At 37.5% G+C, this 17,093-nt stretch overlaps 2 protein-coding genes across 8 annotated transcripts in view; one reads left to right on the top strand and one right to left on the bottom strand.

The window, feature by feature from the left end:
* Gigyf2 (GRB10 interacting GYF protein 2) overlaps positions 1 to 17,093 on the bottom strand; it is a 129,393-nt gene that overhangs the window by 49,271 nt on the left and 63,029 nt on the right. The gene's annotated exons all lie outside the window — the stretch shown is intronic.
* Positions 7,390 to 15,912, top strand: Kcnj13 (potassium inwardly rectifying channel subfamily J member 13). Its single transcript, XM_021171249.3, has 3 exons — positions 7,390 to 7,502; positions 12,704 to 13,179; positions 15,079 to 15,912. The coding sequence occupies exons 2-3, from the start codon at positions 12,720 to 12,722 to the stop codon at positions 15,699 to 15,701; spliced, it is 1,083 nt and encodes a 360-aa protein (XP_021026908.1). The 5' UTR covers positions 7,390 to 7,502; positions 12,704 to 12,719; the 3' UTR covers positions 15,702 to 15,912.

Raw genomic sequence — 17,093 nt, 5'->3', positions numbered from 1 at the left:
GAAATGTAATTTTAAAAAACTTAGAAAGGACATCATCTACTAGGAAAATCACTACTCTCTTTTTGCTGTGGTCAATAACTTCCAGGAGCCCCCACACCCAGTAATCCCTAGCTGCTGCTATCCATGAAATACTTTTCTGTTAAAGGTGACCTGAACTTACTGATAAAAAATAGGATATACCTGAAACAATAGGCCATTACATTCTGAATCTATGGTTGGTTTTGGCTATTTTATTTTATTTTGTGTTTTTGGAGACAGGGTCTCACTATGTAAACCCTGGGTGGTCTGGAAGTCACTATGTAGACCAGGCTAGCCAGCCTCTGCTTTTTTGAGTATAGAGATTAAAGCTATGTATCACCATGCCTAGAGAGGAATCTAAAATTTAAAAGGCCTCTGTCATCAAACATCTTGGAATCATTCTCTGAAGGAAGCCAGCTACCACATGGTACAGTGAGGATCACAATACAAAGCCTTGAGGCTCTTCATTTCCACACTTAAGATTGAAAGTGGTTCCAATCCCAAAAGAACTTTAAAATGACCAAAATGTAGGCAGACAATTTTACTGTGGTTCCATGAGACACTAGAGCCCAAGCCATGTAGCCAATAAATGAAGTTACTTGTTGCCTACAGAAGCAGAGAAGTAAACATCTGTCATTCATTCAGGGCATGGTGGCACAAACCAGTCTATCATCCCAGCTTTCAGGAGGTAGTGGAAGGTGGACCAGGAGCTCACATGAGAGTCTGAAATCAGCCTGGGGTTAAGATCTTCATTCACAAGTCATTCAGCTAAGTTCTGGGGTCATCTTATTACACAGACTCAAAATAAAACTGACTTAATCTTCCAATCTCAGAAACTGAGGCTTAATACATAACCTATGGGAACTGTCTAGAATCACATAACATTATTAAATAGCATAGCAAAACTCAAATGTTAATCTCCTGATCACTCAACACTGAGTCAAAGTTATAGATTCAAGTGTGGACACACTCTTTCCTTGTATTATAAGAGCTCCCAGGCTCTCCTGCTTAGACTAAGAGAGGTCAATACCCTACAAAGCACTCTGTTTGCTTCATGAAAAGTCTAGCTACTCTTACAAAAAGAAAACCTTTAATGTATTCAAATATGAAAACAATGAGGGATGAACATACCATGTCACAAATGCCATAGGGCTGTGAGAACAGAGCTAATCACAAATGGTAAACTAACAGAGCCACATTCACAGCACTGCTTTCTACAGGGAGCCTGAGTACTAAACATGTCAAAGTAAGTAATAGAACACTGATGGCAAAATGCAGAACTCATCGAACACCAATTAGAACTTTTTCTAATAGAATAAATATTGGATCGACTTTATTAAATAAAAATTAAATTTACTAAAATACTAATAATTCACAGTTGGCCTCAAGTAACCCTCCTGCTTTTGCTTTACAAATGTCTGGGTTCAGATCATCACCACACAGTATAGGTGTGGTGAAACACACATGAAACACACAACACTGTCACTGAAATCTATATTTCAACTACTTTAAAGCCCCAGTTTTTACTTCTGTGATTATGCATCTCTTAGTAATGTCAACATGTCAGTTCTATCTTGACATTTCTCATTTGGGGGAAGTGGGTTCAACATGAAGCTGCCTGAATGTACATGAACAGAAGCAAATCAGTAACAGAGTTCAAATAAATTTTAGCTACTAGGTGGTTATTACTACAAAACTATTTCTAAGAACTACCATGTACTTTTCACATATCAAATATTCATATGAACAACAGCAGTAGAAATTTTCAATTATGAATTATTGGTAAACCAAGGAAACTCAGAATGACAAACATTTTCAGGGGTAAAAAGACTAAAGAACATGTAAACCGACTTCACTTCCTTCTGATCTCCTCTTCAAAAACAAAACAAAACAAAACTTTGTAATTAAAGTCCAACATCCCTAGGAAGACACATAACAAACATAACAGTGTGTAATTCAGTAAGTTTTTATCAGCAATTGTATAAAATCAACACCTTAGTTAAAAACAACAAAAATAGCTCTCAAAACTCTTCACATATGCCCTCCCATCACCTCTTTCAAATCTATATATTCTCCTGCTTTCTTAATTCTGCCATTTTGAATTTTCTTTGAAACTTTTGAGTAACGGGGTACACATACATCAAAACCCACATGTGGAGGTCCAAGGACAACTTGGTGAAGTCACTACTCTCCTTCCATCTTCACTGGATTCTGGGGATTCCACTTGAGTCATCAGGCTTGCACAGCAAGAACCATTATCCACTGAGCTCTATTGCTAACCCTGACCTTCATACATATTGAAAAGTCGTTTTTTCTTTTACACCGATGAACAAGATCCCACTCTATGAACAGCTGTGGTGTATTGCTCTTAGACTGTTGACATTTAGGTTGGTGTTTGCTTTTTGCTATTATGAACTGTACATTTATGAGCATTCTTTTTTTTAAAGATTTATTTATTGTTATAAATAAGTACACTGTAGTTGTTTTCAGACACACCAGAAGAGGTTGGCAGATCTCATTATGGGTGGTTGTGAGCCAACATGTGGTTGCTAGGATTTGAACTCAGGACCTTTGGAAGAGCAGTCAGTGCTCTTACCTGCCAAGCCATCTCACCAGTCCATGAGCACTCTTACAAAATTTGCTGAGCAAATAAATGCTTCTTTAGGAACGCATAATATTCAGCTTTTGTGATTACTAGCAAATATTTTCCCAAAGAAATCATATTTGTCATTTGACTGCCTTATTCAAACCTGGGGTACAAGTTAACATGACACTTCTTCCATAAACAAACGTAATTAGGCACACAGGATTACAAAGGCAGGCTTGAACATAGCACCTGCCCTCTAGGCCACAGACCAGAGATACACATGGAAATAAAGGACCTGATACAGTATAGTTGATACAATGCACTGATATCCTTCACCTGATCGTCTTAATAACCACAGGAGATTAAGTTAAACCTCACCATCTCTATTGTTCCTGTGTGGAAAGGGATACCTGTGGGGTGGCTTCACAAGATCACATAGCTGAGTCGTGAATCAGAAATAGAACCTAGGCCCGCAGCCTCATAACCCATCTCTACTACATTACTCTCAGTGGTTTACTCACAACTAAGCCCACTAGAAGCAGCCAGAAATTCTAGTAAAACTGAAGTGGGAAGAGGAAGATCTAGGATTTAAGCCTACCAAGCTCCAGAAAGACTACAGATGGTACAATTTAGGGACAGCTTGTCAGCAGCTATAGGCAGAATTAAGCTTATTTCAATATCTCCTGCAAAATAATTTTAAAATGGCTATTAAAAAAGAAATTGATTAGAACTTTTTTAATAGAAAAGCTTTGTTCTAGAAATTAATTTAAAAAGAAAATATGGCTTCAAATAAATATCAAAATTATATTTACAATTGCTACTAAAACTAAAATAAAACTGACACTAAATGAAGAACTGCACTAAGAGTTTGGAGTCCTTTCTCATCTAATTACAGTAGGCATCTTGCATCAATTCAGCTAAGTGCTGGAAATATCAAAGAGGTTCACGTGTATAACCTTGTTTTAAAATAATTATAGACTTGTGTTCTATTTTTCATTTGTTTTTAGTTTTCAGGACAGGGTTTTTCTGTGTATCCCAGGCTGTCCTGGAACTCAAGAGATTCACCTACCTGTGCCTGTGCCTCTCTGCCTCTGCCTTTAGAATGCTGGGATTGAAGGCATGAGCCACCATGCCTGGTAGATTTGTGTATTCCTGATGAACTTTTGATGACAAACATCAAAGTTATTCACAAGCAATTTAAAAGATGCTATCTCATGTTCTTTTCGTGCCTAATAACTGTAGTGTTCTCTGATGACCAGGGCTACAATGAGGGCCACCCACATGGGCCCTTCTCAGCACTCAAACTCAAGACTCCTCTCTGTAATGTATCAGCACTATGACAGCTGAGTAAAGAAGCACTGTGCTTAACTTCTTTTTAAAACACAATTTATACACAAGATGATTTAAAATAAAAGTGAGTCTAAATCTAGTGGCTGAAAACTGCAGTTCCTGGCCAGAGAGAGACTGGGAAGACTTGTCAGAATTGTCTTTGAAAAGCTATCTCAAGCAATAGGAATACGCCCCCACCCCTAAGCCCTCATGCTTGCTGTCTGCTGGTACACACCTAGAATATCTGGAGAAGGCAGTCACTGAGGAGGCTTAAACACACCAACCTGGAAAAAAAAACTAGATAAGGCAGCTATTCCCAAGCTACAGTCAAGAGTGAGCTCAGGGCTGAGAGTCAGTCCTAGACTGGAAGCATGCTGTGACCAAGAATGCTTTGTTTTTTAGGGCAAGCAGTCTAAGGCTTACAGAATCTTAATGGCATCTATAATCTTCAAAAAGTAAAAAAGATAAAGAAACCAATTAAAAATTTTTCTGCTCAATATAGCAAATAAGACATTTTATCAAGAAACTATTTATTACCTATAGAATATTTTACATTCTTACATCATAGTCACTTAAGTCATACATTTGTAGCATACTATGTACAAGTAGTATCCCCCAATGACAGTATATACTTGTTTCTCCCTTAATGTATTAAGATAGAATTTGTTTTCTACAAATGAAATGAAAACTGAGTGCTGGCTTCTGCCTAGTCTGACTGGGTGGACTTCCTAAGGAGAAGGAGCGGTAAAAGGGCACCTGTGTGCGTGTTTGACTCGCAGCCAAAAATGGTGTTTATGGAAAACTTCAGATGGAGCTCAGAGGCACTCAGCCAACAAAATCTACAGCTGTGAAACTTGGAGCTTGCAAGGACCCAATCTCCAAAAGCAAAAGCGGAATTATGGGATAGACTTTGAAGCTTGTTTATGTGCAAATTTTTGTAGCAAGTAACTTTATATTTCTCTATTAAATAGTGAAAGGAAACCCCATCCAAGTGTGGCCGATTAGTTCCCCTTGCTCTCAATAGTTACTTGTAAATACAATTCCAGAGTGGTGGAAATAGCAGTTGAAAGTCTACCCTTAGGAGTCTCTAAACTTCTGCAGCCTAACCTCTGCTCAGCTGGTGAGCAGTCGTGAAAACACAGCCGCTTCTGGCTGGACAACAACTAGGGAAGCTGCAGCATGTAAGAATGTCTCTGAAAAAGTACCTCAAGCAATGGGTACATGTCCTTGTCCCCACAGTGTACTGACAGCACACCCAGAAGCTGCCTGTCATCTCACAACACAAACTAGAAAGGGTCTAGTTGTCTTTAACACAGTTAAGAATACTGGCGGCCAGTCAGGCAGACTTAATTGGAGAGTAGGCAAGACACCAACAAATCCTTTTGTCATTTTAAAGGAAACTATAGTATTTCTAGATTGTATACTGGATTACTTAAGCTAAAATAGTAATCAATACCTTTAGGTACAGAGATTTGGATCTAATAAAGACTAATTTACTTGTATATGGCACCTAGCATGACCATTAAACTTTTAATAAAAAGCAAATCACCAATGGAACAGTAGCATTTATGTTCATACACAGAAGAGGGATGCTTTAGATCCAACTCCGACTACCTTACTATGACATCATACCTACTGTGTATTTCAGGATGACGGTGGTGTATCTTCTATGCCATTGTCAATGTCACCTCAGCCAAGCTGATAGAACCAACTTACAGTAATTTACATACTCAAATGGCTGTCATAGGATGCTGAGCTCCAGAGTCAAAGTATAACATTCACAGACAACCATCAGTGATCATCACTGCCCATGACAGGCCTTCAAGTTGGAAGCATCCCAGAATTAGAAATACCACACATTAGCCATTGTGTGGGTGCATGTTTGGGTCCGTGTACGTAAACTTAACAGTATCATTAACTTACTCTATCATTTTTGTGTAGAAACAGTCTGAAATAATTCAGAGTACATTATTGAAAAAGTCTGGTCTATAAGCTGAGTACTAGGAAGGCTGATGCAGGGGGATTTATGTACAAGGCCACAGTAAACTATACAGTCAAAATGCCTTTTTATAAGGGGCGGGGGGAGGTGTCCTAAGTTGAATGACAAGCTTTTGTTTTACCTACTATTCACGACAGTGGAAGATACACTAACGTGCTGGGTTTTTTGGGAAGAATATCCCACTACTTGCTCTAGTGTCTTAGCTATTTTCAGTTAGGTGTTTTCCTCAATCAGCTAGCTAGAAAATGATACAAATTCCTACTTGCACATGGCAGGGAATAAGTCTTAAATGTGAATTCACCTTGATTACCCTCCCTGGTTCTGAAGGGCAAAGTTACTAGCGCTCTGTCTAAACTTGTATTGAAATGTCTGGCATTAATAAAACAAAGAAGGAATTAATGTATTTTTTAACTTGTGAAGGAAAGGAGAGGAATCCATAAAGTCGGATTTCCCTTCCTAAGTAGCATTAGATTGGTCTACATTCATAACTTTCCCAGCAGGCCTTTCCAAGCTCTTACTTCAAACAAACAATGTCTTTGTTTTTCAGATCCTCTTATGTGTAACATTTGATCAAAGTTTTTAAATTGGCAGCTAACAAAGGAGAAGAAAATACTGTTCACTAGGCATCACACAAGGCCATGCTTTTCAGCTCAAGTGGGAGCTGCTACAAGCTGGACTGCTGACATCTTCCAGGTAAATACAATTTCAGTACTGAGTTACAGATCATGTACTCTGAATATTGTTTTATTCTACTGCATCACACATACAAGACCCCTACAGATCACTAAAGCAAGCCTTAAGAAAACTCTTTCCTTCTTTCACCTTAAAGAGACAAGGCATCAAGCAATCATATTCCTAGTCAAGCCTATTACACAGCTTTAAAACCAAACAAAGACCAAAGTTCTTCCTCTGCAATAAATAAGGGCGGAGGTACTGTTTCAGATAAATAAATGACCTATACCTATCGTAGCCATACTGATGAGGTGGGATCTGATAAGAAAACCAGAAAAAAAATCAACTCATCAATTATGCCTAAACATCCTTATCCAACTAAATCCCCCCTCAAGAAATGGTGGAAAAAAGATTAGTGAAAGAGATATCTCACACTTTAACACGCAATATAAGGAGAGAGGGCTGAAAGGAAATCTTGCAGGGAATTTTATCCCTTTGAACTTTCAAATAAACTCTTAAATAAGATTATGCAAACTTACTAAAAACCGGTCCTGATTAGAGGGAAAAAATGCACCCCTTCTCCACGTCAGTTCTAGAGGCTTTCTCCAGAGTTGTTAAGGTTTGTGTTGGGTAAAGAAAGACCTCCTAACAAACCAGCATTCTTTTCCACATGATCAGAGCTAATTGGCCCCCCTGCAGACTAAGTGACCAATCACATCAGCTTCAGCTGAAACCAGCCCTCACGGACATTATAAACACAGGAATGTAAGCTGCAAAGCCAGTCCAAGAGGAGAACCTACAAACGAGACTGCAGGTTAAAACCACCGGGTCAAAAAGACAAGAGTCTGCTAGCTTCCTTAAGACCTTCTTTGGTAGGCTGGCCCCACAAAAGAACCGGTGAGTACTTAAATAACCTTCACTATTATTCTTTCCTTCAGGGGAACAAGTAAGGAAGCTGACAGCAGATAGGAGCAGACCTAGATTGCTTACACTAGAGCTTTAAACAGACATTACCTAGATAGTCAGAACTAAGGTTTGTTCTTTTCCTTAAATTTTAGAATTGGCAAACAGCCATGCTGAAAGCATTAGTAAAAGGTTAGCTCTCAGTTGTTTTAGTAAATTCATACTAATGTTATACTGTGTAAATGAGTAGGAAAAGATCCTAGATAAAAATTCAGTGGCTTTATAAAAGAATGTGTGGGGTTTTGTTGTTGTTTGGATGGAATTAGAAACACCTGAAAATAAGCATATGGAAATAAATGCCAAAAGAATCAACTATTATGATTTTAATTTTCTTAATCTTCAAAAAGCTGCATATCCTAACTTAAAATGTCTTTTTCAGCAGGGGATTATTAATAACATAGATTCTATATATAAAAGACAATAAAATATGAACTACTCTCTGAGCTTACATAATAGGGTTAATACACTGTTTACCCTAATTATAGAGGCCAGGAAAGGTGCTTATGAGACTTTCAACACAGCCTTTAAAATGTTTGCATAAGGCATGAACAAACACTGTATTCATTTAGCGTTTTTAAGTGCAGCCTCTATCTTAACTGTAGGAACAGGAATTACAGCACTCCTCTAGAAGCACAGCAACAGAAAACTAACTTTAAGAGCTACCACCTTTGGAAATGTAATTGAGGAAAATATGTAATAAAAATATTAAAAATCAAAAAAAAAAAAAAAGAGCTACCACCTAATGAACAGAGCAACATTGTCATTTTGATGATTAATGAAGCTATCAAAGTAGCATTTTTAAAATAAGTACCTTTCCCATCAAACAATTTATAAATTTATACATATTTTACAGCCCCCACATTGATACACACATAAATTTTCCAGTTGTCTATTTTTCCTCCTGCTATGACTAGTTCATAAAAATCACAGAAAAATCTAAGTCTAGATAAATATCTTCCACATGCATGCCTAGTTAAGTATACAGCACAAACCCATAACCCTAGGGCTTGGGAGATAACAAGCAGCAACATCAGTTCAAAGACATCTGGTTATAAAAGCCGAGTTTGAGACCAGCGTGGACTGTAATGATACCGGTCTCAAAAAGAGAGGGGGTGGAAGAAAGGGAGGAGGAAAGTAGGTGGTGTGGTGACGCATTTGTGTGCTTGTGATGATGTAAAAATTATTTGAAAATATGTCTACCCATTAGACACTTACATTTGAAGAGGAAGGGGGAAAATCCTATAAACATCCGGCATCAGCAATAAAAAAATTTAAGGCCAGGTAAGCAGATATAAAATCATACAGAAACCATCCTATAGAAAACAGTTGAGAAACTAGATATAAATACAAACTGGCAGGTAGACTTTAAGAAATCATATTATTTAATCTCCCTTTTAACCACATTCTTTGTCTTAATCTAATGATATCTGGCCAAGGGGACATGGTAGTTTGCCCAAAATGAGAGAGCTATGTACATAAGAGTCAGCGCCTTCAGGCCATGCTCCCTACCCTGAATTTACTACAGGGCAGTGACTGACTATATGAATGCACAGGGTAATTCACTAAGGATCAAAATTTTACTTCTCTCAACTTCTTGCCAAAATGATCCCATCAAAAGTCAACAATGTTTCGTGGGGGAAAAACAAAACCAAAAATGTTTCACTGTTTTGATACTAGCCTTTTGACTTCCCTGCCAATGGTTTTTTCCATGTTATTTAGTTGCTGGAGGGGGGGAAAGAATGAAATTGTAGAGAGCCTAAACTAATGTCGCTACAAAAACCATAGATAACCAACAGCAATCATAAAAAGACCCCGGTGAAAATAACTTTTGTTGAAGGCACAGTGTATGTATAGAAAGACTCCTCTTCCAGTGTGCTTTCTACAGCAGTGAGACTTAAGTAAGAGTGAGCTGGTTCTGCTTTGCTTCTGTGAGTAGGGAACCCTTAGTATATTCCAATAGAACAACGGCTCCTGGTTCTGGTTGTTTTGCTTTTGCTTTTTGAGACCCGATCTCACCATGTATCCTTGCCTGGCCTACAGTTTAAAGTGTGGTGCAGATGAGGCTGGGAGATCCTCCTGTCTCTGCCTCCGGAGTTCAGGAATTAAAGGCATGTGCTGCCACCCCTAGTCTCTGTTCTCTGTTCTTGAACACAGACTCTGGCTAACCAGAGTCAAAGACTTTGGGTTTTAGCACTAATTCTAGACTTAGTATGCTTGGGAATAATACTCGGAAACTGCTAATTTTATGATCTCAGAAAATTTACTGTCTCACTTTCTATGAAATGGGAATGGCATAAATAGGTATTTACTATAAAAGTAAAGCATAATCAGCAGCGAACGACAAAGCAAGACGACTGTTTACCCTATTCGAGGTACTGCCTTTTAGCCTCCCTTGAATTTGGAATGATACTTTGCACAGGAAAAACATATATCAGCTATTATTACAAATCATTTCCACCGTAACAACCATGTATATAAAGCTGGGATGGTTTAAGTTAGTTACCTGAGTTACAGGAGTAAAAAGAACACCTATAGCCGGGTGGTGGTGGTGCACGCCTTTAATCCCAGCACTTGGAAGGCAGAGGCAGGCAGATCTCTGAGTTCGAGGTCAGCCTGATCTACAGAGTAAGTTCCAGGACAGCCAGAGCTATACAGAGAAACCGTCTCAAAAACAAAACAAAACAAAGCAAAACAAGCTCCTAATAAAAGTGCTAGAAACTGTCAAAGACCAGCTTTGGAGTAGAGGACAGTGTGAAGGCTGAATATACAGCTTCTTCTAAAAAAAAAAAAAAAAATTAAAAGTATATTAACTGATTTTGCCGTGGTTAGCCAAACAATAATAATCCAAAAAATTCCAAGCCCTCATGTGGTATGTAGAATGCCTTGCCTTTCTACAAACTTCAGTGGTTCCATATGAAAAATGGAGGTAGTCATGTCTATCTTCTGAGCACAAGGAAAGATGGGTGAACAGTATCAAAGTATCTTCATTGTCTACAAAGGCTCTGTGGTTGTTTCTAAGAGGAAAGAGGTCTTTTAAAATATTTTAAGAATCTAAAAAAATAAGGAGCATTAAATATGGGCTGAGGAATGGCTCACTTGTCAGCACTTGCCAAACAACAAAAAATACACCCGATGACTATAACAACTCAGTAGGGCAGTAAGTGATACAACATGAAATTTTTGTTTTTTAAAATCTATCACATGAAACTGAAATGCCCATCTGATCTGAATTGAAGAACTATCCAGTATTCAATCGGCTCTAGCTCAAATCTGAGAAAAATATGAAAGAAGAATGCCCCGGGTACCATCAAAAAAGATTGCAACAGCCTCAGAACAAAAGAGAAAGTCATACATACCTAGCTATCCAATGTCCAAATCCAGTAACACTGAAAAACAGTCTACAAAACCCTAGAGTCCCAGAAAGACTAACTCTTCAAACCCAAACAACCTCACACCACCTTTGTAAGTACCATACAAAAGGAAGGAAGCAGCAAGGCATGATAGCACTTAGTTGTATTCCAGTCTTCTAGAGAGGATTGAGGCAGAAAATCCAGAGTTCAACAGCCTGAACTACCTAAGAAAACAAAACCGGGGGAGTGGGGATGAGAAAGAGAAGCACAAGTGGGTATGCAGCACTCTCACGGTATCTACTTCGGAAGAAGCACCCTTAATGAAAGCAAGGTCATCGAGTTATGATACAAAAGTCTTTATATGTATAAATATATTTATCATGTCCAAGGTTGGTCATACAGTAGATGTCTATTAATAACAAAGAGAAATGCCTAACCCTTTATGAAAACTAGTCACAAGATCTGATTACACTAATATCTTTTCAAATTCGTCATCTGATCTCTTAATGTTTATTTCTGCTTATTAAGTTCTTAAAATTACTTCTTTTGGCTACTGTCTTTCAAAGCTAGAAGGAGGGCATGCACAAAGTCCCAGGGTCCATTCCTAGCACCAGGGGCAAGAGGTATTACCTAGATATATCTAGTTGGAATGTCTTTCTTTGGTGTGCAGGAGTTATACTAGGGTTATACAAAGAATATATACATATACATACACACACACACACACACACACACACACATATAAAATGTTAGGGAAGTACTTTACAAGGAATTTCTTACTTTACCAAGATTTAATATGAACTAAGAATGTGTGTGCCCCACACCTATCCATTCAGCAGCCAGGTCAGAAATAATATATTAATATATCCATGATAGCAAATTTATAAACATTTTCACAAGGTTTTAAATAGGCTAATTCTAAGACATACATTAAAATTGTGTATCTTGGGCCAGTGAGATACGGCCTAGTGGGTATTGGTGATTGTTATTAACCTGATGACTGGAGTGCAAAACACGAGGTGGAAGAACGCTGATTCCCAGGTTGCCTGCTACCCTTCAAAAGCACGCTGTGGGACACATGTAATGCCCCTACACACATACAGAATGAATGAATGAATAAATGAATGACTGAATCAATGAATGAGGAAAATAAAAACTTATGAATCTCTAAAAGCTTAGTATAATATAAGTCTTATCCTACTACAAAGTTTAACTTCAAAACATGCAGAGCTGGGGACCTGGGTCAATGCAGAGTGCTTGCCTAGCATGCTTAAGGCCCAGAGTTCTGGGTTCAAACACCAACAACTGCAGGAAAACAAAGTATTTGTAGACAGTTAATGCTAACTTTCCAAATGACTTTTACTTATTTATAGAGTAAAACACTTATGTTTTTAAAAAAAAGTCTCTTTAATTATCATATTTAATTTACTCACAATTATCAGCAAATTTTAAAAATTTGTTATTTAGAAATAATATATTTAGTTAACTCAATAAATACTTAAGGCCTAAATTTTTACGAAGACAACATGTAGGTTGTTTTAGAAAGCACAAATTATAAGCCTCACCCTCTGGTATTCCAAAATATATTTAGAAAACAAAGTATCAAATGGTATTTTTACAGTCAATCAAGGAAAGTGTGGAAAATATCCTAAACTAATACATAATTAGTTAACAAATGACTTGACCAGTAACTGCTCTCATGTAGACACTGTGAGAAAGCTTCCTAACTCATGAATGGTAACTCTAATAAATCAGTTACGGGCTAACACTTCCCTCTTTTTTCAGAGAAACACAGCCTGAGATGGACAGCAGTAACTGTAAAGTGAATGCTCCTCTCCTAAGTCAAAGATCCCGGAGGATGGTCACAAAAGATGGCCACAGCACACTTCAGATGGATGGTGCTCAAAGGGGCCTTGTGTATCTCCGAGATGCATGGGGAATCCTAATGGACATGCGCTGGCGCTGGATGATGCTGGTCTTTTCTGCTTCTTTTGTTGTCCACTGGCTTGTCTTTGCAGTCCTCTGGTATGCTGTGGCTGAGATGAATGGCGATCTGGAAATAGACCACGACGTCCCACCTGAAAACCACACTATCTGTGTGAAGCACATCACCAGCTTCACAGCTGCATTCTCCTTCTCTCTGGAGACACAACTTACAATTGGTTATGGTACCATGTTTCCCAGTGGTGACTGTCCAAGTGCAATCGCCTTACTTGCCATACAAATGCTCCTAGGCCTCATGCTAGAGGCTTTTATCACAGGTAATTATTTTTGTTTTTGTTTTTTTTTAATACTACAAGCCTTTTATAAAGTATATAGTTGGTTAAGATAAGTCTGTTATATTGTTATAAGTAATTTATTTGCATCACTATAAGCAGGTGATGCCAAAGAAGAAATGAAACAATCTAGGGATAAACAATAGTAATATATATAAAGAATTTTGGAACTACATTCAAAAAAAGATCATATACCATTAATTTGCAGAAATATAATATGCAAAAATAAATATCAAAATGCGTAAAAGTAAATTCACACAGATGTTATTTTGAGTAAGGAAATTAAATGTAAATTTTAAGTCATGTTACCTGACATACATGTGGCTTTTTTGTTTATAATTTATCTTGTGTGAATTGATGTTTTGCCTACATATATGACTGTGTGAGAGTGTCAGATCTGGAGTTACAGACAGTTGTGAGCTGACAAGTAGGTACTGGGAATGAACTCAGGCACTCTGGAAAATCAGTCAATGCTCCCAACACTGAGCCATTTCACTAGCCCCATAGCTTACTTTTTATCTTTCTTATGATACAACCTTCTCCAAGATCACCTATACTACATGGACTCAATAAAAGGAAGCCGACAACACCACATTCAACGCCATCTTTTAAAGTTACAGATACACAAAAAAGGCAGTGTGACTGTGGCCATAGTCACTTATGTGTCTGGTAACATAAGACTACACCATAGGATTGCTTCTTTCTATGTAACACACAATTTAAAAAATACACACTAATACTCTAATAAAAGATAAGCACTGAGCATCATGGAAGATGACCCAATGTGCTACCAATTGGCTCTGCATCCTGTAACAAATCACTTAACTTCTTTAAGAATATCCGCATTGGCTCAGCTCTTAGATAAATTTAAGATAACCTGTGTACTTAGATGGGAAGATGCTTAAATTTTTGTGCTAACCCCTAACTAAATTTGTCATTTCCTTCAATTATGAAGTTATACACAAATATGCATATGACATGCATGATATGCATATTAAATTATATAGATGAAATAAATGGATTTATTGATGGACAGATGAATAAATTGATGGAAGGATAGACTACTATCCTCACAGTCCCTGTAATGTAAGTACTTACAATGTAATTACTGGGTCTGTGAAAATGATTCAGTGGATAAGAATACTTGTTGCTCTTTTATAGAGGACCTAGGTTCAGTTCCCAAAACAAATGTGGCGGCTTACAACAACGCCTTCTTCTGGCCTCCTCAGGCACTGGAAACACATTTGGTGAATATATATACATTCAAGCAAAACATCATACACATAAAATAATAATAATAAAAAGCTACAATTGTTATAATGACTACCATAGGCCTTACCAGCCAGCCAACAGGCTCTGTGCCACAAGAATGCTTAAGAACTCCTCATCTATAGTTGGGGTGGGACACAACATATACTTAAAAGATACACTGAATCACTTTATGGCCAGTTTCCCCCAAAACCTTCTAAAAGGTTTTCTACAAGTTTCAAGGTTAAAAATTCTTTAGTGCATCTCTCCTCCCTTCGGTCTTTCCTCCTAATACCACCCTCCTCTCATACACTCTTCATTCCACCTGAGTTACACAGCAGGAACCACACTCAGTTCTTGAATTTTTGTAACTTACAAGATAAAGTTTTTCATTTCTTCATGACAAATCAAATTTTTCTTACCCATTTTGAAATCATGGGAGTTTTTGTTGTTGTTGGCTCTTAATTCTTTTAAAATATGATTACCCTAAATTATAATGGGATGGATTTCTTTCTCAGTGGATGTGAGAAATATGTAACTACTTGACATACTCTTCTCATTCAAAAAATGTATTGAGATTTAAAGTTTTCTGTTCCAAAAAATAGAACAAAAACATTTCAATGGTTTTTAATTTAGGTGCCTTTGTGGCGAAGATTGCACGGCCAAAAAATAGAGCTTTCTCAATTCGATTCACTGACTTAGCAGTTGTAGCTCACAAAGATGGCAAACCTAATCTTATCTTCCAAGTGGCCAACACCCGGCCCAGCCCTCTGACCAACGTTCGTGTCTCTGCTGTACTCTATCAGGAAAGAGAAAATGGTGAACTTTACCAGACCAGTGTGGACTTCCACCTTGATGGCATCAGTTCTGAGGAATGTCCATTCTTCATCTTCCCGCTAACCTATTACCATACTATCTCACCATCAAGTCCTCTAGCTACCCTGCTCCAACATGAGACTCCTCCACACTTTGAATTAGTTGTGTTCCTCTCAGCAATGCAAGAAGGCACTGGGGAAATCTGCCAAAGGAGGACATCCTACCTGCCCTCTGAGATCATGTTACATCACCGATTTGCAGCTCTAATGACTCGAGGTTCCAAAGGTGAGTATCAAGTCAAGATGGAGAATTTTGACAAGACTGTTCCTGAACATCCAACACCTGTGGTCTCTAAGAGTCCACACAGGACTGACCTAGATATTCATATCAATGGACAAAGCATTGACAATTTTCAGATTGCTGAAACAGGGCTGACAGATTAAGACTCATCTACACCGTCTTACTTCTTAATGTATTAAATATATGCAGCCAGCTATGCAGCTATTTTCCTTCACTGTATCTCATGTTTCCTTGTTCTCAGTGCTGATTATATCATAATAATCATGTCTATGCCCACAAAAAAAAAAAGAAAGAAAAGAAAAGAAAAGAAAAAAAAAGGCTAACTATACACATCCCTCAAAACCAAACAGCCTAGTTCCCTATTTCTATCAGTGGTAATCTGCTCTTATCAAGGCAACTCACTCTGATAGGTTCTATGCTAGCAAATCTGCAAAGATGTAGGCATGGTATCAGAAACAATGATAAAATGGACAGTTATGGCGCACACAGTAGAACTCTTAAGAAAATCACCTCTCATTTTCATCTGTAAACTGAGACAACAAACTGGTTTCAAACCTAGCTCCCTGGGTGGAAAGCTGATTTCACAGTATTTAGTGAACATCCTTGTACAACTTTTATGTTTCAAGATAGCAAACATCATTCCTTTGACTTTTTTAAACTACAAAACTGGGATAAGCATCTCAATTTTAACAGCTAGAAACAAAAGTACAAAAGAAAAGTAACAATACGGATTTATAGAGAATCCCAAAAGCATTTGAATACAACACCCAAATACATGTATGTATATTCATGTATTTGTGGTAGAAAATTCAGAACAAATAAGAAAAGCTCTGGCTGGCCCAGACAGAGCTTACAGGGTGGCATTTCTGGCAAAGAGATGCAAAACTTTGTTTCTAACTATTTTTAAATCTTACTTGCATAACATTAAGTAGTAATCTAAAAGCTAATCACCTCAGCACTTGAGCTGCTTCTACCCCAAGTAAAAAATTATCTTCGTACTTATGACCCATTCAATGACATATAAAAGAGTCCTACAAACTTTTTAAATACAAATATGTATTTAAGTTTTTATAAATCAAGGCCTTGGTTAAATATATAACTCAACTAGGAAAAAAATCTCCAATAGATAAAGCAAAAAATTAGGTAACAAAGTATTTTCAAACCCAAATTCCTGTTTCCAACATCAAATAGTTTTTTCTATAAACAGAAAATGAGTGTTTATTCACCAGTAGGAGGCTGGACTAGATGATCCCTATTATTTCATTCCAAGTCTAATATTCCATGAAAATTATGCCTTCTCTGCCTGTTTTTATTTTATATATACTAAGATGAACCCCTTTTTATATATCCAGCTTAAAATATTTCTTTAAACAATTTTCACTTCAATTAAAAAACTGAGCTGAGCTGTCCTTTACCAAACAAAAACAAAAACAAAGTTATACTATCAAGTTTCAAAGAGATCTGCATGGCTTCTCTTCCTTCCCTTATTCGGAATTAAATGGGAAAAGTAACAGATTAAGTTTCACTGCAGTGGA

Source organism: Mus caroli, unplaced genomic scaffold (assembly GCF_978045245.1).
Source record: "Mus caroli unplaced genomic scaffold, Mus_caroli_1 scaffold_1, whole genome shotgun sequence".
In the NCBI taxonomy this organism is placed as follows: domain Eukaryota; kingdom Metazoa; phylum Chordata; class Mammalia; order Rodentia; family Muridae; genus Mus; species Mus caroli.
This window is presented reverse-complemented; position numbering and strand designations above follow the sequence as displayed.